A 27,704-nucleotide genomic window follows, 5' to 3' on the forward strand; every position below is an offset into this window, starting at 1 on the left:
CGCATCCCGATTCCAGTGTGTTTGGTGTGTGGATAAGACAGAGCATGTATCCTGGTGCACTAAGGCAACCAAGACGTGATAAAATAGAGCAAAGGGCGAAGCTTCAGCCTTTAGAGGGGAAGAAAAACCCAGGAGAAACCAAGGCATACAAATGAAATGTGAAACACAATAAAAAAAACACAATTCTGTTGAGAAGAGCATAATTCATGGAACACTCACATTCACATCAACCAACCAGCAACAGAATAAACGGGTTAACAAACAGGGCAGAAATTTATTATTTGTTCAGCAAACAGTCCTACACCAGTAAGTAAAACTGGCTGCGGAAACTGGGCAGGGCAGTATTGCGGATGTGTGAAATCCTATAATGGGCAAGAGGTTCTTTTCCTTCCCGTTCTGGCTGCTGCTTCAACTCCCGATTCTCAGTATGGCCTGAAGGTTGGTTTTGTTGCTTCCCAGTGATTGAAGTGGTTCGGCGGAATCCCAGTTCCCAACAGAGCTATCCAGGTACTCCATCCATGACCATTCCTGTCCTCTGTCATCATAACGGCTCCTATGTGTCTATAACCAGGTCAGGCTTAATCCTTTTCACACTACTAAGCTCTCTCACCGTGTCTTCAGATAACTCGTCAACATCGAGTCTGTGAATGGAAGAGAAAGAAACATTCTGTTGCCTCCTATACATGGCAACAAAGACTATGCACAACTTATACACACTACAAAACTTAAGTGATATTTTTTTAAAAAGGCAGTTTCGAGGTCTCTGCTTCCCACTTTAATATGCAAGTTTGCATGGTGGTGCTGAACGTTTCCTGGGGGAGGAACTCCTCTCGTCCTCCGGAATTAGTTTCTAGGGAAGGTTCTGCAGGACAGAAACTGTGACATTTAAACCCGCTGAGGTTGCTAAGAATGATTTCTTAAGACATACTATTCTATTCTAACATACCACTTTCACAGGTATTTGCTAAAATGGCAAATCTTTTTAGCCTCCTGATATACTGTGTACACTCCCCACCCCCCACTCCAATTACATGGAGAGAAAGTCAAAAGTACAGAGATGACTAATGGGCCTTATCAGGCTCCTTACAGTCATTTAAGCTTCCACTGGGCTTTATTCTTCATTCATTTCCTTCCTTATTTAAACAACTAAACTGCCTATGCATGCAAACACACCTATGCTCACTGGAATTCTATAGGACGACTCCTTGGTGCTTCTCAGAACAAGTCCCAATGCCCGCTTCTACTCACAGTTTCATTGTCACACTGGCTCCCTTGGTTCTTCTCCTGCCTTGTTTTCTTAACTTTCCCCTTTAAAAGGCAGGGGCATCTCTGCCCCTGGGAGCCTACCTTAGGCAACCACACAGCTCCTCAAATGAACATTGCACAGCAAGGAAGCTGCCTGCAACTTACTCAATTGCCTCCAGTCCACAGCTTGGGTCTTTCAGTCCTTCACAGAGCATCTTCACTCCAGAATCTCCCAGTTTGTTACCCCCCAGCTGCAGCTTCTTCAGACTCTGGTTGGTGCTGAGAGCAGAGCAGAGATCCCTGCAGGAAGCCGAGGTGAATTCGCAATTCCATAACCTGAAAAAAAACCCAAACAGCTAGGATGGGAGGGGCTGTTGACTTGTTCCTTACTTGTAAATACAACTCCACAAAGCATGAGGGTGACAACAGTTCGGGAGAACTCGTGATATATTACAGGCAAACCCCAATTTGTGCTGGGGTTGCATCCCACATCTTCATGCGCGTCACCGTTGTTGGTGGAGTGCGCATGAGCCCCCCCTGTTACATCCTCTTCCGGGTCTGAAAGTGGTGTGCACATCCGTGGTCATACACCGAGAGCCGCCTATACTCACAGTGATCCAAATTTCATAACTAGTCAAATTCATTGCACTTTCCTCATTGTGTTTCAGTGCTGTTACATTTGTTCATAGAACAGAATTTGCTATGAAAAGCTACCTATTGAGAATTTCAGCTTTCAGGCTTTGTTGGGGTTTCGGGGGGTTGAAAAGAGAAAAGTTATTAGTCCTCACTCTTTGTTGGAAGGAAAAGCTTCATCATATTTCCATGTTCTTCTCACTGTTACCTTCTGTTAAGCATCCACTGCTCATTTCCTGACAATATTTTTGTTTTTGAAAAACTGAATTATTCAAAAACAGATTAAAAAAAACTGTGTAGATAGGAAGATTTCTTACTTACGACAAAACCTGAAGCTTGCAGCCTGGGTGTTTCAGAGCCTCACACAGCAGCCTCATTCCTGAATCTCCCAATGGATTGTTCCATAAATCAATGTCTTCCAGCATCTGGTTTGTGCTGAGGGCAGAACAGATCTCTCCCCAACCTGCTGCTGTGATTTCAGTGATACACAAGCTGCAGGACACAAGTGCACCTCGTGTGACCATGGGTTTCGGGAGGGGTAGAAGAGGGAGCCCCTGTGGTTTATGGTGAGACCACCAAGACTGAATTGGGTGGGTGGAGGAGTTTCCTTGGGAAAGACACCAAAAGGGCAGGAGATATTGGGCAGCTTTTAACGAAGAAGTCCTGCTGGTGCAATGCACCTTTCTCCTCTCTCCTTGCCTGGCACTCCCTCTGCAACACCCCCACCCCAAATTGGCTCAAGGAGAAGTTAAGAGAGCCCCCAGAGCAGGGTGTGGAGGAAGAAGAAGGGGATCAGTCCATCTAGGAAGCTGAAATGTGATTTCCACAGCGCTGTGTTGAATGCCTCCACGTATCGTTGTCGAGGGATGGACCGTAGATTGGAGGTGGGAGGGGAGGAATGGGGTGGGCAAGGGAAGAGGTAAAGTCTACTTAGAGGGATGGAAAACACAGGAGAAATTAGCCTGGAGTGGGGGCCTCCTTTGGCTAGGGCATGTGTACTTTTGCAATTATGAAAATGCACATATAAAGACATATAAAAATGAAAACGAGAGAGAGTGGTATGAATGGATGGATGGATAAGGGAGGGATTCCCCCCCATGAAAACTACTGTATTTATCGCTCTATAAGACGCACCAGGCCATAAGATGCACCTAGTTTTTGGAGGAGGAAAACAAGAAGAAAAATATTCTGAATCCCAGAAGCTGGAACAGCAAGAGGGAACGCTGCGCAGCGCTCCCTCTCGCTGTTCTGGCTTCTGGGATAGCTGCAGAGCCTGCATTCACTCCATAAGACACACACACATTTCCCCTTACTTTTTAGAAGGAAAAAAGTGTGTCTTATAGAGCGAAAAATACGGTAGATTGCTCCCTCATATGCAACAGAACACAATTCCGGACCCACAAACACTGTGCTCATAATCTGAGCCTGAAGGAACCGAGTTCTTCCTTACCACAATTTCTGCAACGGGCACTCTGGATGTTTCAGTCCCTCACACAGCAGCTGCACACCGGAATCCCCAAGCTGGTTACCTCCCAGGAAGAGTTCGGTCAGCGTCTGGTTGCTGCTGAGGACAGAGGCAAGATCTGCACAGCAGGCAGCAGTGAGATCACAATTGTACAAGCTACAGGAGAAAAAACAAAACATTGGCTGTGTTATGTTCACACCAAAGCTAGAAGAGTCCCTCTACATTCCTCCATCCCGTTTGCAAGTTTGTACCACATCTAATCACTCTGTAGAACTGGATTCCAGCAGGGCATGGAAGAACAGGGTTTTAAGGGGATGGCTTGAAGTGTAAAGACCCTTCTCCCGTTTCTTCAGATCACCTCGCAACTTTCTTCAAATGCAAACAATTCCTGTCACATGCAGCAGTATCCTGCAGCCCCTATGTAACAAACTGGATGACAAGGGCTTTCTTGGTCATGCCTCAGCTGACGGTAGCTGCTACTGAACCCACTCAATGAGCAAAAACGGGCTTCTATGTTCCTCAAAGAGTTTCCTGGAGGTGCAGAAACTTCTCACTCTGAAACTCAGGCAGAGAAGAGGTGTAGTGACACTCTCAGTCAGGGGTAGGCAACCTAAGGCCCGGGGGTCGGATATGGCCCAATCGCCTTCTCAATCCAGCCCGCAGATGGTCCGAGAATCAGCATGTTTTTACATGAGTAGAATGTGTCCTTTTATTTAAAATGCATCTCTGGGTTATTTGTGGGGGATAGGAATTCGTTCTTTTTTTTTCTTCCAAAATATAGTCCGGCCCACCACATGGTCTGAGGGAAGGTGGACGGCTGAAAAAGGTTGCTGACCCTATTCTCAGCACTTGATGGCATGAAATGTAAGTCAATTTTTTTGGCTGGGGTGGGGGTGAGGGACAACCTGTTAATACCCTATGAATAGTTAAGGTGAAGGAATCAAAATTTAGGAAGGGATCTTGGAATACTATGATTCCGAACAGAAACAAGTGATGCCTCAACAGGCTTGACTGTACAAAAGGGTCGGTCTGGCTCCTGCTTGGGGTACAGCATTTCTAGGGTCCCTTCACTCTCATTGGGGGGGGGGGAACCTGGGCTCCAAATATGCTATCCAACCCCTGAGGGATCCAGCCGATTACTTGCTTGAGGAGCTGCAGCTTGCAGTGCGGATGCTTGAGACCTCTGCACAGAAGCTTCACCCCTGGATCTCGAAGCTCGTTACATTCCACCACCAGCTCTGTCAGAGTCTGTCTGACTGCGAGGGCAGAAGAGAGATCTTCACAAGAAGCAGCTGTAATATTACATCGGGCCAGCCTGTGTGAGAAAGAAAATATGAAAGAAAAACCTCTCCCGTTTATGTTTTCCTCCACAAACAGCTTCTGCTTGCTAGAAAACCCTGAAGCCTTTATTCCTAGCCACTGTCAGGATGAAGGAGTCTTGAAGGACTCAAAGTAACATTGCAGCTGTGCAGGCACTCTGAGGAAGGATTTTGGTTTGCGTATGCGGTTCTGGTTCACTCACAAGCACACAGCCTGCTCCTATTCACACCCCTCTGCGTGGTCTCAATAGTCAATTATAACTGGCCAGACTTTGTTGTCTATTTCATGTTTCCAGGCCTGTCCTTTCAAATGCATGAGAAAGTTTATCTTTCATGTTCTTAAGAGCCAACACTCACCTCTGGGACTTTTTCAGCTACCTGACTCTACCTTCATTTGTGTGCTGCTGAATGGTGCAGAGGTACACGGGACCCACCTGATGCAAGGGGATGGCAGCTTACACCAAGGGTGATGAACCGTTGGCTCTCTAGATGCTGCTGAACTACAACTCCCATCAGGCCCAGCAAACACGGCAAGGATGGTGGGACTTGTAGTTCAGCAAGGATAGTTCCCTCCCTTCGACATAGAGCTAGGGCCCTTTCCTGCCCCAAGGCAAGTGCAGCAGCAATCAGTTCTGCTCAGAAAACCTAGATTCCCTTTAGGTTTTCATGCAGATCACCTTGTGCCATGTGTGCTGGGTTTGTGTGTACGAATGCCACTCTGTATGTGATGCAAAGGCTCTCAGAACAACTCTGCCTTCTTCCTATGGTCACAGTCCTGCTGCCAGACGTTTTAGGAGGGGTAGGAAATCAAGAGCAGCAAGCAGGTGAAAACTGGTTGGCTCTACTGGTCCATCCTCATTTGTGGGTGGGTGGAGAAAGAAGACAAGCATGTCAGTAAGCACAACAGATCCATGATGAGAAACCTGCAGGGAGACTACAGTAAGGTTACCAGATGTCCCCGTTTCCTGGGGACAGTCCCCAGATTTACAAATCAGTCCCCATACAAAATCCTATCATTCCTACTGAAGTTGAAAAGTGTCCCCAGATTCATTGAAAAAAATCTGGTAACCTTAGACTACAGTGCCCATGACAAAGTGTGGCCCCCTAGAAGTGACAGAAATGGCTGAGAGATCTGCAAAGCCAGTCGGATCAGCCACAGAGAGCAAGCAGCATCTCTGAAGGCCCTCAGGAGTGCTGGGTCATGATCCATTTCCCCTCCTCCTTACCTTCAGGTTATTCCTCTCCTTTCCCTACATTCCTTCCTTTGCCTTTCCTCTTCTGCTATGTTTATCAAGCAACTTTAAAATATATACCGTATTTTTTGCTCTATAAGACTCACTTTTTCCCTCCGAAAAAGTAAGGGGGAATGTGTGCGCGTCTTATGGAGCAAATGAAGGCTGCGCAGCTATCCCAGAAGCCAGAACAGCAAGAGGGATTGCTGCTTTCACTGCACAGTGATCCCTCTTGCTGTTCTGGCTTCTGAGATTCGAAATATTTTTTTTCTTGTTTTCCTCCTCCAAAAACTAGATGCGTCTTATGGTCTGGTGCGTCTTATAGAGCGAAAAATATGGTATATATTTTTGGGGGGGGACCTATGTTCATATTCTTTCTGATACTTTAAAAGATACAGCTATTTGTTCCTGCATGCAAATATATTAATCTTCTCCCCAATATGCTGGATCAAGGATGCTGCTGTTGTGCAAAAGGGAATCACCTCTTTTCATTTCCCTTAAGAGCAGACATTTCTTTGTATTCTGCAATCATTCTGCAATACACCAGATCATGGAACTCCGCAGCACAAATCCCAGCCGCTGCTCACCTCAGTTTTTGCAGCTTGCAGCTGGGCTGCTTCAGCCCCTCACAGAGCAGCCTCACTCCAGCATCTTCCAGTCCATTATATTCTAGTGCCAGTTCCGTCAATGTCTGGCTGGTGCTGAGAATGGAGCTGAAATCCCCACAACAGGCAGGGCTGAGCTCATTTGTGTCCAGTCTGTAAGAGAAAACAAACAGATCCAACAAGTGCAAACATGCCTCACTCACTTCTACAGGCCCCTTCTATTTCACCCTCTGATATCGAGAAGATATGTTGTGAAACAACAGCCCTTCCACTCTAAATTGCAGTGATCACGTCAGTGAATTTCTTCACTTTACAGCTGATGCAGCCTATAATTGGTGGGTGATGAAAGGAGGGCTGTCTGCCTCTATAGCTGAGCTGCATTTATACCGTGATCTGTGGATGGTTCTTGTTATGTACTGAAGTTCTCACCCTGGGCCAGCAGGGGGATACTGTAGATAGTTATGCAAATGAAGGATCGAAAAGTGACGTTCAGTGATTGGATAGTTTTGTATGCAAATGAAGGATCGAAAAGTGACGTTCAGTGATTGGATAGTTTTAGAAAATGGCAACAGTTACATTGTTCTGGAGCTCTATATAAGCAGGCTGACTGAGCTCCTCAGTTCAGTCCTGTTCCAGCTTACAAAAATAAAGAGCTGCTTTGGAGAAATCGTTGTGTCGTCTGCTATGTCAACCCACAACTTAACAGTTCTGATGTAAAACTCAGGTTGAGACCCTTCAGCCAGGGCCTCACCTATAACATGATATTCACTGCAGCAAAGGCTGGGCACTCCTGTTTACTCTGTGTCCAGTTAGCTGCAACCCACGATCCATATCTATGCTGCAGCGATACTATTAAAGGCTATGTTTTGATGCATTTCCTCCCAAACCAGCTTCAACACGACTTGAGAAAAAGAGCCACCTGGCTGTTCTTTAAGATGGTTAAGGTGTACCCAGCCAAAGCCTCACTCTCCCTGTCCTCACCCATCACTGAGTTCTCGGCTCTGGTCCCAGAGAATTCTTTTAGGCATGTGAGAAATTATTCTGTCATGGAGGTGATAAGACCACAGCAATAAAGGAGAAAGGGTGAGGATTCCTGATATAGAGAGCTGGTTTGGACATTCAGCTCACCTCCATCTGACCTCATCACATACACGCCCTCCAAGGCACGGGTGGGAAACTGGCTCTGGCCAGGGAGCGGGATCCCATGCTCCTCCATCCCCACCCCACCACCTGTCAGTCACCTGCTGTCAACAGAGTCCTCCTGTGCAGCCCTGATTGTTCAAACTGTACCTGAAAAGGAAGGCTTTTCCTTTGGTGCCAGAAAGTGCTAAATTCTGCCAGCGGCTAGAAATGAAGAAGCAGCAATGTGCTCCCGATTCTCCCTTTTCAAACTGGCCAGTTCCATGCCTGGTGTTATATATGGGATGGAGGAAACACCCGTGAGCCGGATGTTCACACACGGATTTTGCAATTGCAAGAGGTTTAGAAGACGAGTCGAAAACCCTGACATTGCATGCACACCTGAACTTCCTGGTAAATCAAACATTTCCTAATACCTTTATGCAACTGTAGCTGAACAGAAGGTCCTCAATGGAAATTACATGGAGGCCAGTCTGAAGGTCTGTTCCTACAGAGTGCTGGTTTACTCTGGTTCTGCTTTGCAGGGAAGAAGAAATAATAAGTGTTTGCGATATTGTCAGATTTTCATCCCTCCTTTTCAGAAAGGCAGGGTGGGTTATCCTTTGTTTTATCAAGAAGAATAAAGGCATGAATGATCCTACAGCTCTACAGAAACCAAGAGACCAGACTATGTTGTCCAGCAGGACCCCTGATCTACCCAGGACTCCTTGAAAGTAAGCTGCCCAAGGATTTCACATGGAAGGAATTTGGCTCCCACTTACAATAAAGTTTGCAGTATGCAATTTGGATGTCTTAGTCCTTCAGACAACAGCTTCACTCCTGCATCTCCCACTTTGTTGCTTTCCAGGTTCAGCTTCATCAGAGTCCGGCTGGTACTTAGAACAGGGATGAGATCCTGACAACTGGCAGCTGAGAGACTGCAGCTGTCCAACCTGCATAGGGAGTGTGTGCAAAATTGTTATTACTTTTGGGGGGGGGCACTTGCTGAGCCTCTGCTTCTTTCATACTTCAAGCTGCAACCAAGATGAGCTGCATCCCAGTTGCACTGCAGTGCTCTCTCTCTCTTCCCCCCGCCATGCCATGTGCCAGAGTGTGGGAACAGTGAAGACTGCAGTCCTCAAGTTTGCTATCCCAAAGGCTTTCCTATCAGCTATTGTGTGCTATTTTCAATAACTGTGATCAATTAATTGCTATCAAAGTTGGGTCTGAGGGTGGCAGTTCACTTTTTTGCCATAATAGTAACACAGCAAAATACACACTTTTTTTTTAATGGACAAATTAATTTGGGAGGGGGGAGTCTTGGGGATCCTACAAAAAAACTTTTGGGATTGCAGCACCACAGTGGGTGATCTGCGAGACTTCTGATTTCTCTTTGTCCCCTTGCAGCCCCCTCCCCAAAATCTGCTCTGGAGGGTTCAGAGCAGAGTTTTGGGTGGTTGTGCAGTGCAAAACATGAAAGAGAAACAGAGGGCATGAGAAGACATCAACTCATGCCATGATGATGCTCTTCCTAAATTTAAAAATAAAAAGTTCTGAGGCCTCAAACATTCAATCTTTTAAAAAGTAAGTGTGCGTTGGAGAGGGCCACAAAACATGACCCTGCTTTAGACTACTGCAGGATGATCCGTGTGTGACTGCCCTTGAGGAACGTTCAGAAACCTTTCGTCATTCCCCGAGTTGGTGAGGCTCATTTGACAACAATGAAAAGCTGAGCCTTTAGTGTCACTGGCCGGATCCTATGGAACACCCTGCCAATAAAGATTCAGCAGGCAACTTCTGTGCCAACTTTTAAAAGCCTGTGGGAAACTTTTCTATTCCACCAGGCCTATGCAGGCAATTAAGAGTACATCCCCCCACAATGGTTTGCTGATTTTTAAAATATTTTTGCCTTTAACTTGCTATGATGTTATTGTTTGGTTTTATGTTTTATATTGTTGCAAATTACTATTATATATTTTTATGATACAGCAGTATAATAACTATTTTTTAAAGCAAAATTAAAACTGCAGCTGGTGCAGCTTTGAGCTTATGGTTCCACCATTGCCTGATTCACCTTGGCCCCCAGTGTTATTTTTGAGTCCATCTTAGAGTGCTGGCTAAGACCTAAAAAAATTGGATCACCTGCTTGTTAAGACCATCTGCTTATTAAAAAGCACTAGACCTGATCCACCAGCTCTGGGCTTTGGCAATCTGGTTCTGAAAGGGACAGCATGGTGCTCCTCACCCCAAGCTCTGCAGCTTGCAGTTCGGATGCTTCAACCCCTCACACAGCAGCTGAACTCCTTGATCTCCCAGTAAAGCATTCCAACCCAGTTCCAGCTCTGTCAGCTTCTGACTGGTACTGAAAACAGTGGAAAGGTCTCTGCCAGAAACAGAGGTCAGGCCACAGTCCTTCAGTCTGAAAGGTAAAAAAAAAGAGGTGAGTGGTTGAAAGAGCCAGAGATCGAGATGACATCACATGGCTTCTCACCCTTCTTCTAAGACTCATGGAAAAGAAGGTGTGATCCAGTACAGGAGAATTTTGTGTCCTTTTCAAATTAGGCCCACTTGCCTAACTAGGTATAGTGATCGTTAGTTTCTCTGAGGATAGTTATGATTTAATTCATTGGGGAACTTAGTAATATCCATTTTCAAACAATGGTGCCTTTAATGTTGAAAGATGCTTTGGACTAAGAGATAAAAGTCAGTCAGATTAAAACTGATTAAAAACACACACATACAGTATATACACACTTTTCTACATGTGGAGTTCTGGGAAATTCAGGTTAGGATCTGTGATGGCAGGAATTATAGAATATGGCAAACAATACCCAGCATTATACATCACAGTGTGTATATAGAAGGAATACACACAGATGCAGTGTGAATCAAGACACAGAAGAGGGACCACAAGAAAGGGAGATACTGACAAGCACACACCTGAGAGATAGTAGGCCCTTAAGCTTCATGTTCTAGTTTAAAATTTTGAAATCTCTCCAAAAGAGTCTTTTGTCCAAGAGGGAGAAATTGTGCTGTGGTTGTTTTTTAAAACAGCAAAACCCCTGAGTAATTTTGCACACCTGAAGACAACTGACGTCGTGCACCCTCAATGCCTTTATGTTCCACTGGGAATGCTTAGGCAGAAGAAGCTTTTTTTCCAGCTTACCCCAGTTTTTCTAGCATGCAGTTGGGATGACTCAGCCCTTCACATAGCAGCCTGGCTCCTGATTCCTTCAGAATGGCTGCCTGCAAGTCCAGTTCTACCAACTTCTGGCTTGTTGAGAGAACAGTGGAAAGATCTGCACAGCAATCGTCTGTGAGCTGGCATCCGTTAAGCCTGCAAAATGAGACAGAAACAGCTCCATTGGCCAGCTCTTTCCCTGAGTATCCTTTGGATAAATCCTCATAAACATGGCTGATTCTTCTCCATCATCTCAATGATGCAGCAGATGCTGATTACGCACAGGCCACCTGAACATGTGTAAAACATTCTGCATCTGGAGCTTTTCTTTTTCTCCTGTGTTTTTCTCCTTAGGTGGTTCAAAGCACAACAGCTTTTAATCTTCCCACTAAATTAGCAAACTCTTTCTCTGGGATCCACAGAAATGCTCTTGGAAGTTGCCATAGGCAAATGGAGGGCATTTGAGGAGGATGCTAAAGACCAACAGATATGGGGAAATGGAACCCAGGTGTAAATAACTGGCTTAGGAAGCAAGCAACTTCTAATTCTGTCCTGCACGGGAGGCTAAGCTGTGGCCCTTCGGATGTTGTTGGGCAGGAACTCTCATCATCTCAGACCCCTGGGGTCAGGCTTGCTGGGGCTGATGAGAGCTAAAATCCAGCAATATCCAGAAGGGCCACAGGTTCTCCTCTCCTACTGTACTGAAAACACAGAGAGAGATGGACCTTCACATTAACAGCTACCTTGGCACTTGGGGTGTGTTGGTCCACCCAGTGGTGGAGGAAGCCACTCGGGTGCCTGGGGCGGTGTGCCCAGTGGCGGGGTGAGCCACCCAGAGGGGTGGGGTGCACCGTGGGGCCTCCAGAGTCTGCCTGCCTCCTCCCACTCAGCCACCTTACAGCTGGGGGGAGACAGCGGGCGGATCGTTTGGACAGCGTGGAGAGACACGTGGCTCAGGCCCCGCCTGGCATTTTGTCACCCCCCCTCAGTGGTGACACCCGGGGCAGCCCGCACCCACCTCACCCCCTTCCTCTCCCCCTGGGTCCACCTGGTCTTTCCAGTGGCCTTCTCTCCCCTCTGCCAAGAGAGCAACATTTTTGTCGGGTCTTGCTAGCCAAGCCAAAAAGAGTAGATGACTTTCTGTAGTATTAAAGGTGTGTTGGGTGCTGGAGTGGCTAAGGAAGCACCTTGCTAATGATTTCTGGAGGAAAGGCCAGCAGGGAGCCTGCCAACTTTGCTGCTCCGCAATCAGGGTGCCTCAGCAAGAAAGCAATCCCTGGCTGACCTCCCAAGCTTGGAGCCAGAGAATGTATGGGATCTCCATATAGTTGTGAGAATTATCTCCACCCACCTTCAAAGTCTAAGGTGGAGAGAAAGAATGATCACTGCTCACACCCACCAGAGGCCTGTGGCACATGAGAATGGAGAAGCCTGACCCTCCTGACATGTGATGACTGACATGTGAAGGAAACTCTGAAACACTTAATTGTTAGTACAGTTGTACCTTGGTCTAAGAACAGTCCTGTTAACGAACAATTCGGGGAACGAACTCCGCAAAACTGGAAGTAGGTGTTCCAGCTAGCAAACTTTGTCCTGAAAGCCAAACGGAAGCCGAACGGTGGAAGGGCACCGGCAGCAGGAGGCCTCATTAGGGAAAGCGTGCCTCAGTTTAAGAACGCTTTCGGTGTAAGAACGGACTTCTGGGATGAATTAAGTTCGTAAACGGAGGTACCACTGTACCTTGGTTGTCGAGCGGCTTGGCTCCCGAACAAATCAACTCCCGAACGTCGCAAACCTGGAAGTAAGTGTTCCAGTTTGCGAACGTTTTTCAAAAGCCTAACTTCCTGTCTTTTAAATATTTTTATTCATTTTCCAAAACAATAATACAAATTGTACAAATTTCCATACATTTGATTCCTTTTTGACTTCCTTCAACTTCTCTGATAATCATCCGTAATTACATCTCAAATCCGCATTTCTCTGTTTATATTGCCATTAATCTTCCCTCCCGCCTCTATTGCTTTTTAACAATATATCTCAACTTTTACAGTGCTTCTTGAAATCCCGCTAGCGTTGTTTGCACATTACATATTCTTTTCAGATATTCACCGAATTTTCCCCAATCCTCGATAAAGTTTTGGTCTTTAAGGTATCTAATTTTTCCAGTTAATCTATCCAATTCAGAATAATCTGTCAACTTCAGTCTCCATTCTTCTAAAGTCGGAATTTCTTCTTGTTTCCATTTCTGGGCTAGTAGGGTTCTTGCTGCTGTGGCCGCATATTGAAAAAGTTTACAGTCTTTCCTTCTTATTTCATTCCCTGTAATTCCTAAAAGAAAGATCTCTGGTTTTTTGGCAAATGTATATTTTAACATCTTTTTCATTTCGTTGTAAATCATCTCCCAAAAACCCTTTACTTTCCTACATTCCCACCACATGTGGTAAAACGTGCCCTCCTTTTCTTTGCACTTCCAACACCTATTGCACGTCTTATACATTCTTGCGAGTTTTACCGGGGTGATGTACCATCTGTAAAACATTTTCATTACGTTTTCTTTTAGTACTGTACATGCGGTAAATTTTAAGTTCTGATTCCACAGTCTTTCCCAATCCTCAAACTGTATATTATACCCAATATCTCTGGCCCATTGTATCATCACTGATTTGACTTCTTCATCTTTCAAATTCCATTCTAACAAAATTTTATACATTTTCGATAAGATTTTGCACTCGTTATTTATCACCTCTATTTGAAACCTTGAATCTTTTTCTGCATAGCCCCTTTCTTTAACATCTTTTTTAAACATCTCATTAACTTGAAAGTAATGCAACCAATCATTAACATGTTCTTTAACTTGTTCATATGGCCTTAATTTCCATTTTCCTCCTTCCTTAATTGTCAATTCACCATATGTAATCCAATTACTTCTCATACTTATTTTCTTTACAGTCATTACCTCTAGTGGTGACAACCAGTGTGGAACTTTTGGCTCTAACAAATTTTTATACCTGTCCCATATTTCCAATAGTGGACCCCTAAATATGTGATTCCCAAAACCTTTATGAATTTTCCTCTTTTCACACCATAAGTACGCGTGCCACCCGAATCTGTTGTCGAAGCCTTCTAAATCTAATAGCTGACTGTTCTCTAATTTTATCCATTCTCTCAACCAGCAGAGACCTGCTGCTTCGTAATACAATTTCAGATCCGGCAGGGCAAAACCGCCTCTCTCCTTTGCATCCGTTAACAACTTATATTTGATTCGCGGCTTCTTGCCCTGCCAGATATATCTTGAGAGCACTCTTTGCCACTCACTAAAAATTGTTACCCCCTTTAATATGGGGATAGTTTGGAACAGAAACAGCATCTTCGGGAGAACACTCATCTTTATCGTGGAAATTCTTCCCCAAAAGGATAGTTTCATTCTCCTCCACACGTCAAGATCTTTCCTTATTCCATTCCAGACAGGTGTATAATTATTCTGATACAAATCAATATTTTTAGGGGTTAGCCAAATTCCTAGATATTTAACCTTTTTTGTCACCTCTATCTCTGTACTTTGTTGCATTATTTCTATCATACCTTGATCCATATTTTTTGTAATTATTTTTGTTTTCTTCTTATTTAGTCTAAACCCTGCCAAATTGCCAAACTTCTCGATTTCATTCAAAACCTCTTTCACGCTTTCTAATGGTTCTTCCGTTGTAATTACCAAATCGTCTGCAAAGGCCTTAACTTTGTATTCATTCTGACCAACTGTTATCCCTTTTATTAATTTATTTTGTCTTATTGAACTCAGGAAAACCTCCAGGACCATTATAAATAGTAGCGGAGAGAGTGGGCATCCCTGTCTAGTACCTTTTGTTATTTTTATGTCTTCTGTAGTTACATTATTTATAATTAACTTTGCTTTCTGCTCTGTATAAATTGCCTTTATTCCATTACAGAACTCAGTTCCCACATCCATAAACTCTAAGTTTTGCAACATGAAATCCCAAGCGATATTATCAAAGGCCTTTTCTGCGTCAACGAACATTAACATAGCTTGTTTTTCATTCCTGGCAGACAGATATTCCAAAATATTTATTACACTCCTTATATTATCTTTCAACTGCCTGCCTGGAAGAAAACCCGCTTGATCTTTATGAATAATTTCTTGCAATATTTTTTTCAATCTATTCGCTAAAATCCCTGCGAATATTTTATAGTCTACGTTGAGTAGTGAAATAGGCCTATAATTTTTAACTTGTAATAAATCTGAGTCCTGTTTGGGAATCAACGTAATATATGCTTCTTTCCAAGTCTCTGGGATGTCTCTTTCCTTTAAGATATTATTCATAACTTCTTTTAATGGTAACATTAGTACCTCTCTCATTTCTTTATAGTACCCTGCTGTAAAGCCATCTGGACCTGGTGCTTTCCCTCTCTTCAATTCCTTTATGACTTCTTTTAACTCCTCCTCTCCTATTGGGGCATTCAGTTGGTCTTTCTTTTCTGTCGGGATCTTTTGCACCTTTTTTTCTTTCAAAAAACGCTCTATTTTCCTCATATTATTTCTTTCTCTGTTTTTGTATAATTGTCTATAGTAGTCCGTGAATCCTTTCCTGATTTCCTTCGGATTATCCACTTCCTCTCCATTTATTATGATTTTATTAATCGTATTTTGCTCTTTCCTTTTCTTAATTTGCCACGCAAGCCATTTGCCAGATTTATTTGCATATTCAAAGTTCTTTTGTCTTAGTCTTTTAATATTCAATTCTATTTCTTTGTTTATAATCATTGCGAACTGTGATTGTAAAACCTTAATCTCCTGTCTTATTTTTATGTTGTTTGGTTTTTTAATGAGTTTTTGTTCATTGTCCATTATTTGTTTTAAGATTTCTTTTTTCCTTTTTTCTCTATTCTTATTCTTCAATGCGTTCTGTTGAATAAAAAAACCTCTTAGCACTGCCTTGCTTGCGTCCCAGACTACGCTCATCTTCGTTCCTTTGTTGCAATTATCCACAAAATAATCCGTTAACTTCTTTCGTGCTTTTTCAACAGTTTTTTGATCATCTAAAAGGTAGTCGTTAATTCTCCATCTAAAGGTTCTTTCCTCAAATCCTTTCAATTCCATTTTTATTGGATTGTGGTCCGAAATTACTCTTGGTTGTATCTCAATTTGAAGAATTCTTGGAGTCAAGTCGTTCGAGACCCATATTTGATCTATTCTTGACAACGACTGATTTGGTTCCGAAAAATAGGTGAACTGTTTGTCCAATGGGTGTCTGAGTCTCCAGATATCTATCAGATTGTAGTTTTTCACCATTGAGAAAAATGTTTTTGGTAATTTTCCTTCTTTACTCATACCATCTCTAAGCCTATCCATCTCCAATGATACCACCGCGTTCATATCTCCCATTACAATAATTTTCTGATCCATATGTTCAAATAACATTTCTTCCAATTTCTTATAAAAATCAGTCTTATTTCCATTAGGTGCATAGATCCCGACTATTATCAAATTTTCGCCTTGCCATTTAATCCTAACTGCTATAATTCTTCCTTCTTCGTCTTTAAAAATTTGCTGTGTTTCGATTTTATTTTGAATGTATAGAACTACTCCTCTTTTTTTCTCTTTATCTGATGATATGAATTCGTTCCCTAATCTCTTATTAATCAAAATTTTCTTATGTTTCTTCGCCACATGTGTCTCTTGTAAGCATATGATGTCCAATTTTTTCTTTTTTAAAATTTGTTCAATTTTATTCCGTTTTTTTTTCTCATTTATGCCGTTAATATTCCAACTCCACAACTTTAGTGCCATTTTGATTTCAATTAAATAAAGTTTATTTGTCTTTCCAGTCTTTTATAATTCCGCCGATTCTTCTTCCTCTTCTCTTTCTTCCTCCTCTTCCTCTTCCGTCTTATCTTCTTTCTCTTCTTCCAATTCATCCTTAGCACTTGCGCCTCTTCCTGGACCTTTAACTTCTTCCAATGTCTCTTCCTCTGTTTTAAGTTCTTTGTACCTCCTCAAAAATTTCCCTGTTTCTTCTGGACTCGTCAATCTTCGTTTTTTGGTTTTATAGAAAAAGGAGATTCCCTCCGGAAATTCCCACCTAAATTCAATATTATTCTTCTTCAGAATCTGTACCAATGGTTTATATGGGTCTCTTCGTTTCAATATTCTTATTGGTATATCTTTAAAGATGATGATGTAGCTTCCGTCTATATACAGTCTTTTCTCTCTGTTCTTCTGTAGAACCAAATTCCTCATCTCTCTATCCTTAAAGGTAATTAGACAGTCTCCTGGAAATTTCTTTGTTTTAGGTGTTTTTACCCTCATTCTGAAGGCATTTTGGACTGTCTTAGCAACCTCTTCTGTTGGTAGCTCTAACCATTGGGCTAACTCAGAGACCAATCTTTCTTTAATATTCTCATTCTGCATCTCCGGAACAGCTCTTAACCTCAAATTAACCTCCCGTTGTCTAAGTTCATTCATCGCAATCAAATCTTTAATTTCTTCTTGGGATTTGTTTAGTTCCATCACCTCCACTCTGATTCTCTCTTCTTCCCGCTTCACTTCCTTCATTTCTTGTTTCGTCTTCTTATATCCTTCCTCCAATGTATGTGTTCTCTTAGAAACATCTCTTATTTGCCCTTTCAGTTCATTAACTGTCTCATCAATTTTTTTGTCCATTTTTCCAATCTTGTTGTCCACAGATTCTAATTTTGATTCTAAGTTTTTTTCACTTTGTTTTATTTCCGCAAACATTTTTAATATCTCTGCTTTGAACTCTGTTTCTTGTTTAGACCCTTTCCTCTCTGCTGGCGTCCCCCCGTCACCTCCCTTCTTTGCTGCATGTGACATTTTCACTTATATATTTCACTCACTTAGTACACCTTATATCAGATATCGACCTTAACAATCCAAACTTCAATAAGCTAAATATGCCAGGTATACCAAGTAGAGAACAAATTAGTAAGCAGATAGTGAACAAATAGTAAACATATTGATAAAAGAAAAAGAAATCCTGCAAAACCCAAATTAATCTTCTTGCCACCAATTAGGCTATTCCACCGAGGGGGGGAAGGGTTACGTCTATTATATTGCAAACAGAGTTCTCTGATGGGTTTTTTATCTTCTTGCCACCAATTAGGCTAAATCCAAATTATGTTTATGCGTTTGAAGGAAAAGGAAGACAAATAACAGAGGTCACATCCAGTCTTTCCAGACAGGACAGGCGTTCTGAAGTGAGGTAGATTCTAATCCAGCTTCGAAAGTTTCCGGGGGTTGGCTCCAATTAATAATTAAGGTTTCCTTCCAATATAGATCAAACTTGTCACACAAAATGGGAGGTAAGGGTTTTTAGTTAGTTATATGGAAACCAATTTATTTAAGCTTCAGAGGCACTTATCCCTTTCCAATATTCCTCATAAAAAAAGGAAGAAAGAAAAAAAAGACTTGAAAACCAAAGTGTAATATCTCCTTTCCGCCACTAGAGTTTATGTGATTTGTCGTCTTCAGGGAGCCAATTTATAGAAAAAAAGAGAATAAAAAGAGGGGGAGAAGAATCCAGTATTATATGACTTAGATGACAGGTTAACTAAGTTCCTTTTTAATAATAAATGGGGTCAGCAGAAAAAGTTTCCAGTCTCTTTACCCCCCTCAATATTCTGCTGCTGCGTAGTCAAACACTAATAATGGCGTCTGAAGTTCCTTTCGTCTTTTGTCTCCAAAGCCTTTGTTCTTTGCTCTCGGGAAGTGAAAGTAACAAATCTCTCCTTTCCTCTGTTTACTTTTCGATGTTATCGAGGTCTAAGAAAGTTCAAATCATCACCATCTGCTCTCCCTTTTTAATTCTACAAGCATATGACACTTGTAGCTACCCAGAAAGTTACTTTTTTGAAAACTTTGGGAGAGAAGGGAAACAGTAACCGCAAGCGGCAACTCACTTTCTCTTTCCAGCTCTGCACGCTGCGCTGCGTCTGTGTTGATTCCAGATGACAGTTGAACTCCGAAGTTTTTTTATTAGCCTCCGATACCTTCCTTAACCAAATTATAACAAATTTATAGTCCAATTGGGCTCGGAGTTCTTATATTTGAGAATGTAGCGCTCCTCTTGCAAGCTCGGGGCTTCGCTATTTGGATATAGAAAATGGCTTCCCTTAGCCCGCTGCCCGCTCCGCCGTTCTCTTCGCCCCTTTTGGAGTTACCTGACGGCCGTGCGAGTTGCTCCTGGCTTCGCTGGGAACCTGACCCTCTGGTATCCCACAGAGGTTAATATTGGGGGCCACTGCGCCCTGTAGCACCCCTTTTTATCCAAAATAGCTCGGGATTCACCTCGCGGTAAAATCCCCGCTTGCGGAGAGAGTCGCGCTGCACCGGAAGTCTAACTTCCGACTTGACTTCTACAGCTTCCGATTGAGTGCAGGAAGTTCCTGCAGCCAATCGGAAGCTGAACCTTGGTTTTTGAACAGCTTCAGGAGTTGAAGGGACTCCCAGAATGGATTAAGTTCGAGAACCAAGGTACCACTGTATTAATTTAAGCTTTCCCTAAAGAGGGGCTGGGTGCAACTCTCACAGAATCATTGAACTGTACAGTTGGAAGGCACCCCAAGGGTCATCTGTGTAGTTCCACCTCACATAATGCAGGAATCATAAAGCTCAACATACATCTTGCCGACAGATCTGTTTCGCACTTGATCATTTGAATATTGCCAGAGAAAGGAGCTGATGGTGAGATCTAATATAGAGTCCTCCGTAGCCTCCCAAAACTTTCATGACCTCAGACATTTCCACTTGCCAGTTATTCAGCAAACCTCTGACAATGTGGGGCTGCCCTGGGACCCATTGAGGCACTGCTGTGGAAGTACCTGAACCTCAATAAGACACACATTAGCTGAGTGTGTCTGATTCAATAGAGTCAAACAAGTAACAAGGCAGGGAAAACAGCTGTGACTTACTCCAGTTTCCTGATTTTGTTGTTTGGATCTTTCAGTGCTTGACAGAGAAGGTAAACTGCTGAACGCTCCTGTGTTTTCTGATCGGGCCTAAAAAGGTAGAAAAGTTCGTTATGTTCTGTTTTCTAATATAAAATGAGCATAATGGACAAAATATGCTTATTGGTTATGGTACCCTTTCTGTTTTGGGAGAGAAAAAAGCAGTTTTAGTGATTGCACTACAAACTTTAAACTGGTTTGAAAGAAGTTTAACTGTCGCTACTTCTTTCCAAGAAATGTAGGAAGTTCTAGGTCTGTAAGCGTGGTGATCATTCTTCCTCAGAGAGCCCTAGGCCTTTTACGAAACTGCATTTCCCAAGGTGCTTAGGACAGTTAGCTATACTGGCTGGGGCTGATGGGATTTGGAGTCCAAGAGCAGTACACCTGAAGGAGCATCTCAGTATACCTGAAGGAGTATACGTGAAGGAGCATCTCCACCCCCATCATTCAGCCTGAGGTCCTCCTCTGAAGGCCTTCTGGTGGTTCCCTCACTGCGAGATGTGAGGTTACAGGGAACCAGGCAGAGGTGGCGCCTGCCCTGTGGAACATCCTCCCATTAGATGTCGAGGAAATAAACAACAATCTGACTTTTAGAAGACACCTGAAGGCAGCCCAGTTTAGGGAAGTTTTTTATGTTTTATTGTGTTTTTAGTGTTCTGAGGGACTCGGGTGGTGCTGTGGGTAAAACCTCAGTGCCTAGGACTTGCCGATCGTATGGTCGGCGGTTTGAATACCCGCGGCGGGGTGAGCTCCCGTCTTTTGGTCCCAGCTCCTGCCCACCTAGCAGTTCGAAAGCACCCCCAAGTGCAAGTAGATAAATAGGGACCGCTTTATAGCGGGAAGATAAACGGCGTTTCCGTGCGCTGCGCTGGTGCTGGCTCGCCAGAGCAGCTTCGTCATGCTGGCCACGTGACCCGGAAGTGTCTTCGGACAGTGCTGGCTCCCGGCCTCTTAAGCGAGATGAGCACGCAACCCCAGAGTCGGACACGACTGGCCTGTACGGGCAGGGGTACCTTTACCTTTACCTTTAATGTTCTGTTGGGAGCCGCCCAGAGTGGCTGCAGAAACCCAGCCAGATGGGCGGGGTTTTATTTATTTATTATTTATTATCCAGAGGACCCCAGGTACTCACACCCCTGTTCTACAGCTTAGCATAGACATAATCCAGATATAAAGGGGAGAAGAAAGAAGGATCTGCCAAAAAACAGAAAAAAGAAAGCAAAGAGCAGAAGTCTTGGTAATGCATATTATGAGAAGTAAGAAAGAAGAGGAATAAAAATCAGCTATAACAGTAATACAGTTAAGAGTTTGGGTCCTACTTACTGACATGGATGACTGAGATGCCCTGGAAGTTCTTCTCCCTCAGGTTCCTTTGACAGAAACAAACATCCGTACAGGCAAAGCGCCTCCAAGTGTAAACAGTTCTGGACACAGAAGGAGAGAACAGCTTGGTCCAGGGGAGTAAATGTCAATCTGTCCATAGTTACTTCAGTTAAATGGTCGAGAGCACACTGGGCAAATTCCTCTTCTTGTGTTGCATACAAATAGTGAAACCTCTCCAGCGGGCGATAATTTGGATAATCTGACTTAATCTGTGTGTCCGTTTTAAACCAATCCAGCAAGTCAGCCTTAATTGCAGGTGAAATTTGCCACCCAAATTGTTCTTTCAGGTATTCCATTTTTTCTCTGCTTAATAGGCTAAAGATGAATTGGGCAAATAAGGTCAAATCTCCTGGGTCTTTGCAGCATCCTTCTAGTGAGAGTTCCAGATCTTGCTTCACAGTCTCAGGATCTTTGGGCGTGTCTTCCAAAACATAGAACAAGGCCGCAAGAAACTCTTGTACACTGAGGTGGAGGAACCTATAGAGACCTTCAGAATCAGGGTCTTTCTGAAAAAGAGCAGGAGGAAGAGAACCTAAGTGACCTGAACTTTGCTTCTGGATTTCTTCGGCCTTGAACAAGGTCTTGTTTTTCCTGATTCCATCAGCAGCCAGTGAGCAGAGCCCTCTCAGATTCCACTGCCCTGAGCTACTGCAGGGAGACTCAGTCAAACGGGAGAGATAAAGTGCATATACCGCAGTGAGTTTTTCAGACACTGGAACTAGATCTTTCTTGCCCCTGTCTAGCTGCTGTTTCATCACAGTGCAGAGGACCCAGCACAAATTGGGGACAAAGGATAGGGCAAAGAGTGCTTCATCCCCTTTAACGTACCTAAGAGCCTGTGTTGCTAATTTTTGATCTCCAAAGACCTTGAGGAAATACTCTTCTTTGCCCTCCTCAGAAAAACCCAAAAGTCTCATGCAGTGTTCAGACTGCAGGCAATTCCTGAGGCTTTCCAAAGTGGATGGCCTGGTAGTAATTAGCAGGCAGGCCTCTGGAAGAAGGGCTCTGTGAAATAATGCACTCAAGAGGACTCCCACCGGCTTCTTCTCCCTGGGATCAACGCTCGGGTTGTCTTCCTGGTGTTCGATGGAGCAAGTGAGTTCATGAAAGCCATCAATTATGAAGAGAAGCTTGACAGGGTTTTCTAGGAGTTCCATGATCTCTTCTCTCTCTCTAAGCTCAGGGTCACCGTTTAAAATCAAGTCAGCCAAGTCCGCCTGGCCCTGAACGAGATTCAGTTGCCCACAACTGAGGTAGAAAAGGTAATCAAATCTCCCGGGAAAGAGTCTTCCAGCTGCCCAGTCTAGCAGGATCTTTTTGGCCAAGGTGGTTTTCCCAGTCCCAGCCCCTCCCAGGAGCACCACAGTCTGTGGTCCATCGTTGTCAACCTCAAACAAGGCCTCAGTGGGAACGGCATCCATTTGCTCTGACATGACCCCAGAATGTCTCCATGGTCTGTGCAGTATTTCAGTCTCTCGTCTATCTCCATTTGCAATAATTAGTTGCTCATATTTTTCATTGGGAGGCCCACAGACCCCATGGCTAGCAAGCCTTCTTTCAGGCCTTCGGTATTTCTCTCTAATATGTTCTCTGTATTTCTCCCTGTAATCTAATTCAGACATTATTTGTCATTAGGCATACTTTACTAATTCTGAAAGAAACTGAGCAAGCATCAATGTGGATTGCAAAAAAAAATAATTAAGCTTTTGGTGTATTTGACAGGCTTTCTGAAATATATTTGGCAAAATGCTACAAAAGCTGGGTGAGTTCTCGTGGTTTTTTACATGGTTCCTTTCCAGAACCAGCTCCCCGTGCTGGGAAATGTTAACACGTAAACTGATTCACAGAGAAAGTACCGTATTTTTCACCCTATAGGACGCACTTTTTCCCCTCCAAAAACGAAGGGGAAATGTGTGTGCGTCCTATGGGGCGAATGCAGGCTTTTGCTGAAGCCTGGAGAGCAAGAGGGGTCAGTGCGCACCGACCCCTCTCCAGGCTTCAGGAAGCTATCCGCAAGCCCTGGGGAGCCCGGTGGGAGTTCCCGCCGGGCTCCCTAGGCTTGCAGATAGCAGCCTGTTCTGGGGGCTGGGGTCGGGGGAAGCTTCCCCCGCCCCAGCCCCGCGCCTGGGGGGGAAATAATTTTTTTTTCTTTATTTCCCCCCCAAAATCTAGGTGCGCCCTATGGGCCGGTGCACCCTATAGGGCGAAAAATACGGTATTTTTGACAGAGAAAAGTTCTGTTTGAATTAAGACCTGTGACAGCGGTTTACAAGCTGCAAACCTGTGCACATTTATGTGGGACTAAGTCCCACTGAACTCAGGACTTCTAAGCAATCTCCATAGGCCAGCACTGTACGAAATCCTACTGTACAATATCCTACTTCAGACACCACCCTTGTCTTGCTCCAACACTCCTCCTTTCAGTTGTCCTTAAAAACCCACTTCCTGGAATCCAGAAGAAACTTCCTTATCACATCAAGTAAGATTCTGAATCACAGCAAATGCTCCCATTTTCAGACAAGTGGCAGGTTGCCCGTAAAGTCCCTCCATCTGAAAGCAGAGATGAGCACTGCACCCCAAAGTCGAATTCGACTGGACTTAACTGTCCAGGGGTTCTTTACTTTAAATCCCCCCTATTTTTGCAACTCCAAAATTATCAAAATGACTACAATACTGCTCACAATTCAGTTACATCAAAACTCACCAAAGTCCACCTGATTTCAATTAAGCAACCTGAACTAATCTGAACAGGATTGCAAACAAAACGATCCTGGCTTACCTGGCCGCATCGGTGGTGTCATTTATGAACATGAAAGAGAAAACGAGCAAAACCAGGACACTACTTCCCCTGGAACACAAAAGGGCAGGGTCACCTGCAATTTCTTCTCAGTCTTAAAATCCAGTACAATCTCTACAGTGCAGAAGGCCCTTTGTACGTCATCAGTTTCTGTTTAAGTTTAAATGCATTCAGCAACAAGGAAGTATCCCGAGGAAAAAGGTGGAGAAAAATGGATTTGTCCTCGGGTTCCGGTAATCTTACACTGAAAGTCCACCATCTGCTGGTGGAAGTCAGTATTAGTGTGACCAGACCAGACCAGAAAAATGGGATAGCCAAAAAATCAAGGTATGTGGCTGCAAGACAACCTGCAAAAGCGCCATGTAATCAATTTTGAGAACCTTTTCGTGTAGTGGAAGAGCAGATTTTAGCTTAATATTTTAACTCTGGACAGTGGAAAAGGCTCCCTCACAAGGCGGTGGCCTCTTTTTCCTTGGAAGTTTTAAAGCAGATGTTTGATGGTCAATATCCAGACACCAGTCAAGATCGATTAAATGGTGTTTATTTAAAAGGCATAGCTTGTGGAAACATGCCCTTCGCAGGCAGCGGAGAAATGTTACACTGAACACAGGAAAAACAGCATTCACTTCATACTTCACATGGAAGCAATGCATTGACTATTCAGCCTAGTCAGATTTTCATACAGCATAGCAACAGGACGTCAGCTTTTTTGCCTTATTCTCCTTGCCTTCACCAGCGCCCACGGCTTTATAAGCATTCCTCCGCTTCTATTGTAACTAGTGCACAACTGGCTACTTTTAAATAATGGTGTGTGATCTCTCTCCCTATTTAGCCTACCTTTACCACTAAAGGGCTTTAAAACCACTTACGACACATAAAAACAGATAAAATCCAACACAGGATTAGAATTATCAAATAAAAATGAAAACTCACAAACAGCAAATGCAATACAGCGTTCAAATAACAATAAAGAATCAGACCAAAAATAATACCCAGGACCCAAGGCCCAGTGAAATAAAACAGGCTTTGTAGCTGAATGAAAAGGCTGGGGGCCATACAAACCTCCAAAGTCATTCCACAACCTGGTTGTCACCACTGTAAAGGCCCTGCCTCAAATCTTTATCAAACCTATACAGTGGTACCTCGGGTTACATATGCTTCAGGTTACATACGCTTCAGGTTACAGACTCCGCTAACCCAGAAATAGTGCTTCAGGTTAAGAACTTTGCTTCAGGATGAGAACAGAAATCGTGCAGCAGCGGCACAGCAGCAGCAGGAGGCCCCATTAGCTAAAGTGGTGCTTCAGGTTAAGAGCAGTTTCAGGTTAAGAACGGACCTCCGGAACGAATTAAGTACTTAACCCGAGGTACCACTGTACAGCTCTGATGGCAGTGAGACACAAAGAAAGGTGGTTAAGTTATAGGGCAGAACGACACCTTTAGACTGCACAGATGTTAATGGTATGGAGTTTTACAGCCCTAACAACCTTTTTTTCCCTGTATACAACCAACAAGTTGATTCTATTTATTTCCTGGAATTTATATACTGCTTTATATAAGGGGGGGGGGCACCAAAACTTCAAAGTGGCTAATTTTCTCCCAGGGACAAAACTAGAATTATTGCAAAAAATTGAAATAATCTCATATGAACTATATAACGGGCACCCACAAGCAGCCTGCAGAAACTTACACTTCAAATTTATTTCCCCTTCAAAGTAAAGCTTGGTTGGGTCGGTGACTTTTGGCTGCCATTTCTCAACAATGATATCTTTTTGATACAAGCATTTAATTGCCAGAATTACTGGGTGGAATTTAACCTTGTGCTCTTCCTGTTTATCCATCTGCGCAAGCATTCCTGCCTGTCAGATGGAAGTCTCCCCTCCTCCCCCTCAGTATTATTCAAGTTTCTCTCCAAAAAAACACACCCAAACCAATTTCAGTGGGGTGGAGGCGCACAGAGGGCTCAAGGAGGGAGGAGTTATTGCATAATGAAATATATAATGCATATTATTGTATAATAAAATAAAAGGGGGGAAGAGAGAAAGCCACACGGTGCAAGTGAAAGTCTTTGTGCAGGTCTTCTGCCAACAGAACCGACTAGGTGAATCCTGCCCATAGTTTTCTTAATCTTCACTTCTTTCATCACCACTCGGGTATGCCAATACGTTCTCCATTCAACCTGTAATCGAAAATCACATTTGATTTTCCAGTATTGAGAAAGGACAAGTTCTTGGTCAAGTTCTAGTTATTGCTAGAAATAAGTTCTAGTTATTGCGGGAAATAAGGCCCCAGGTGTTTCATCCTGAAACGCAAAATGCCTGGTTGTTCCATATACAAACTAAAAACCCATCTTTTAATATTCTTTTCTATAACATTTGCAGAAGGATAGTAAGCCTGCACAGCCTAAACAATGGTTTATTTTCCTATTTTAAGCACAAATTTCAATTGTCACTAAAGCTTTAGGCTCCAATCCTATGTATCAGCATTTGCCAACTGCTTGGGGGGGGGGAAGAGCCCTCCACTCTACTCACATAATCGGACACAAATTTGCATATGACATACAACATATGCAAATCTGTGTCCTCTTTTGCTACCAGAGGGCCTGATCTACTACATACATGTATTGGGCTGAGAAAATTGTATTGGCACTCCTGTGTGTGCTCTTCTGGTATAGCACCTTAAACCGAAAGCTAGACAGACCGCCAGAAGTATTAAAACAAGGCCAGATTCTTTTAAGAATAACCCATCCTGCTGGAATATATGGCTCAGGGGTAAGAGTAACACCTAGACCCAATCCCCTAGAGGCCACACTCTGACATGACAGATTTCCCCTACAAGAAATCCCAGATTCTGGTAGAATTGCAATTTCCTTAAGTGCCCAATCATTATGAGGCACGATTTCAAAATGGCTGCCGGAAATAACTCACCATAGTCCCTGCCGTCTTCTCCTTCCATGTTGCAGTGCATTTCTGAACTGACCCTTGCCAGAGGCTCCCAGGACGTCATAGCTGACATGCAGTCTGGTCAGTGACTGGTTTGTAGTCAGGGCAGCGCAGAGGTTCTCACAAGCAGCAGGTGTCTTGCCGCACCCATGCAGCCTACACAATGTAAGGACAAATCCCCAGTGACACCCTTCATTCTCACTGTCGTGGCTTCAAAATGCCTGGCACTAAATAACTGAATAAATAATCCAAGACCTGAAGCACAGGGAGATTCTCTCACAGCAACTATCTTCCTCAGGACCAGGCAGCTTCTGTTAGGATCTCCACAACCCTCACCAGCCTCTCATGCTTTTAATGAAGGGCAACAGCAATGGTACTGGGGCATATGAGTTGTCCTGCCATTATTACAGGATTCAAAAGATCTAACCATGTATGTGATCACCTCCCTTCACCTGCTCAGATTATCTACTGCAGGCTTAGCCAAGGGCCACATTCCATTATGGACAACTTTCTGAGGGCCACAATCAGTGGTGGGCAGGGCTAGATGTAAATATGGACAGAGCAATGGATGTGAATCTTACTTTTGCATATAGTGGGCTACATTCCACTGATGCCAAAGCCAGTAGTTTACTTACACACACACACACACACACACACACACACAGAGAGAGAGAGAGAGAGAGAGAGAGAGAGACTTCTCCATTCTCCTTCCAAGGAAGGAAGAGGTGTTTCACTGTTCAAGGACACATTCCAACTGGCAAAAGTACTCAAAGGGAGTATGGCCTGGGAAAGAGTATGGCCT

General features: G+C 43.7%; 1 protein-coding gene across 1 annotated transcript in view; it reads right to left on the reverse strand.

Moving 5' to 3' along the window:
- Positions 1 to 257: 257 nt before the first annotated feature.
- The window catches only part of LOC310749611 (uncharacterized protein), a 44,185-nt gene continuing 16,738 nt past the window's right edge, over positions 258 to 27,704 (reverse strand). The window contains exons 12-25 of the mRNA XM_083586877.1: positions 26,888 to 27,058; positions 26,126 to 26,139; positions 23,944 to 23,967; positions 21,105 to 22,773; positions 19,746 to 19,832; positions 10,785 to 10,955; positions 9,864 to 10,037; positions 8,401 to 8,571; positions 6,482 to 6,652; positions 4,488 to 4,658; positions 3,329 to 3,499; positions 2,200 to 2,370; positions 1,411 to 1,581; positions 258 to 641 (exon numbers count right to left, since the gene is read on the reverse strand). Coding sequence (XP_083443003.1) covers positions 554 to 641; positions 1,411 to 1,581; positions 2,200 to 2,370; positions 3,329 to 3,499; positions 4,488 to 4,658; positions 6,482 to 6,652; positions 8,401 to 8,571; positions 9,864 to 10,037; positions 10,785 to 10,955; positions 19,746 to 19,832; positions 21,105 to 22,773; positions 23,944 to 23,967; positions 26,126 to 26,139; positions 26,888 to 27,058 — 3,424 coding nt within the window. The 3' untranslated portion in view covers positions 258 to 553. The remainder of the gene's footprint in view (positions 642 to 1,410; positions 1,582 to 2,199; positions 2,371 to 3,328; positions 3,500 to 4,487; positions 4,659 to 6,481; positions 6,653 to 8,400; positions 8,572 to 9,863; positions 10,038 to 10,784; positions 10,956 to 19,745; positions 19,833 to 21,104; positions 22,774 to 23,943; positions 23,968 to 26,125; positions 26,140 to 26,887; positions 27,059 to 27,704) is intronic.

Source organism: Podarcis filfolensis (assembly GCF_964270895.1).
Source record: "Podarcis filfolensis genome assembly, chromosome: 1".
NCBI lineage: Eukaryota > Metazoa > Chordata > Lepidosauria > Squamata > Lacertidae > Podarcis > Podarcis filfolensis.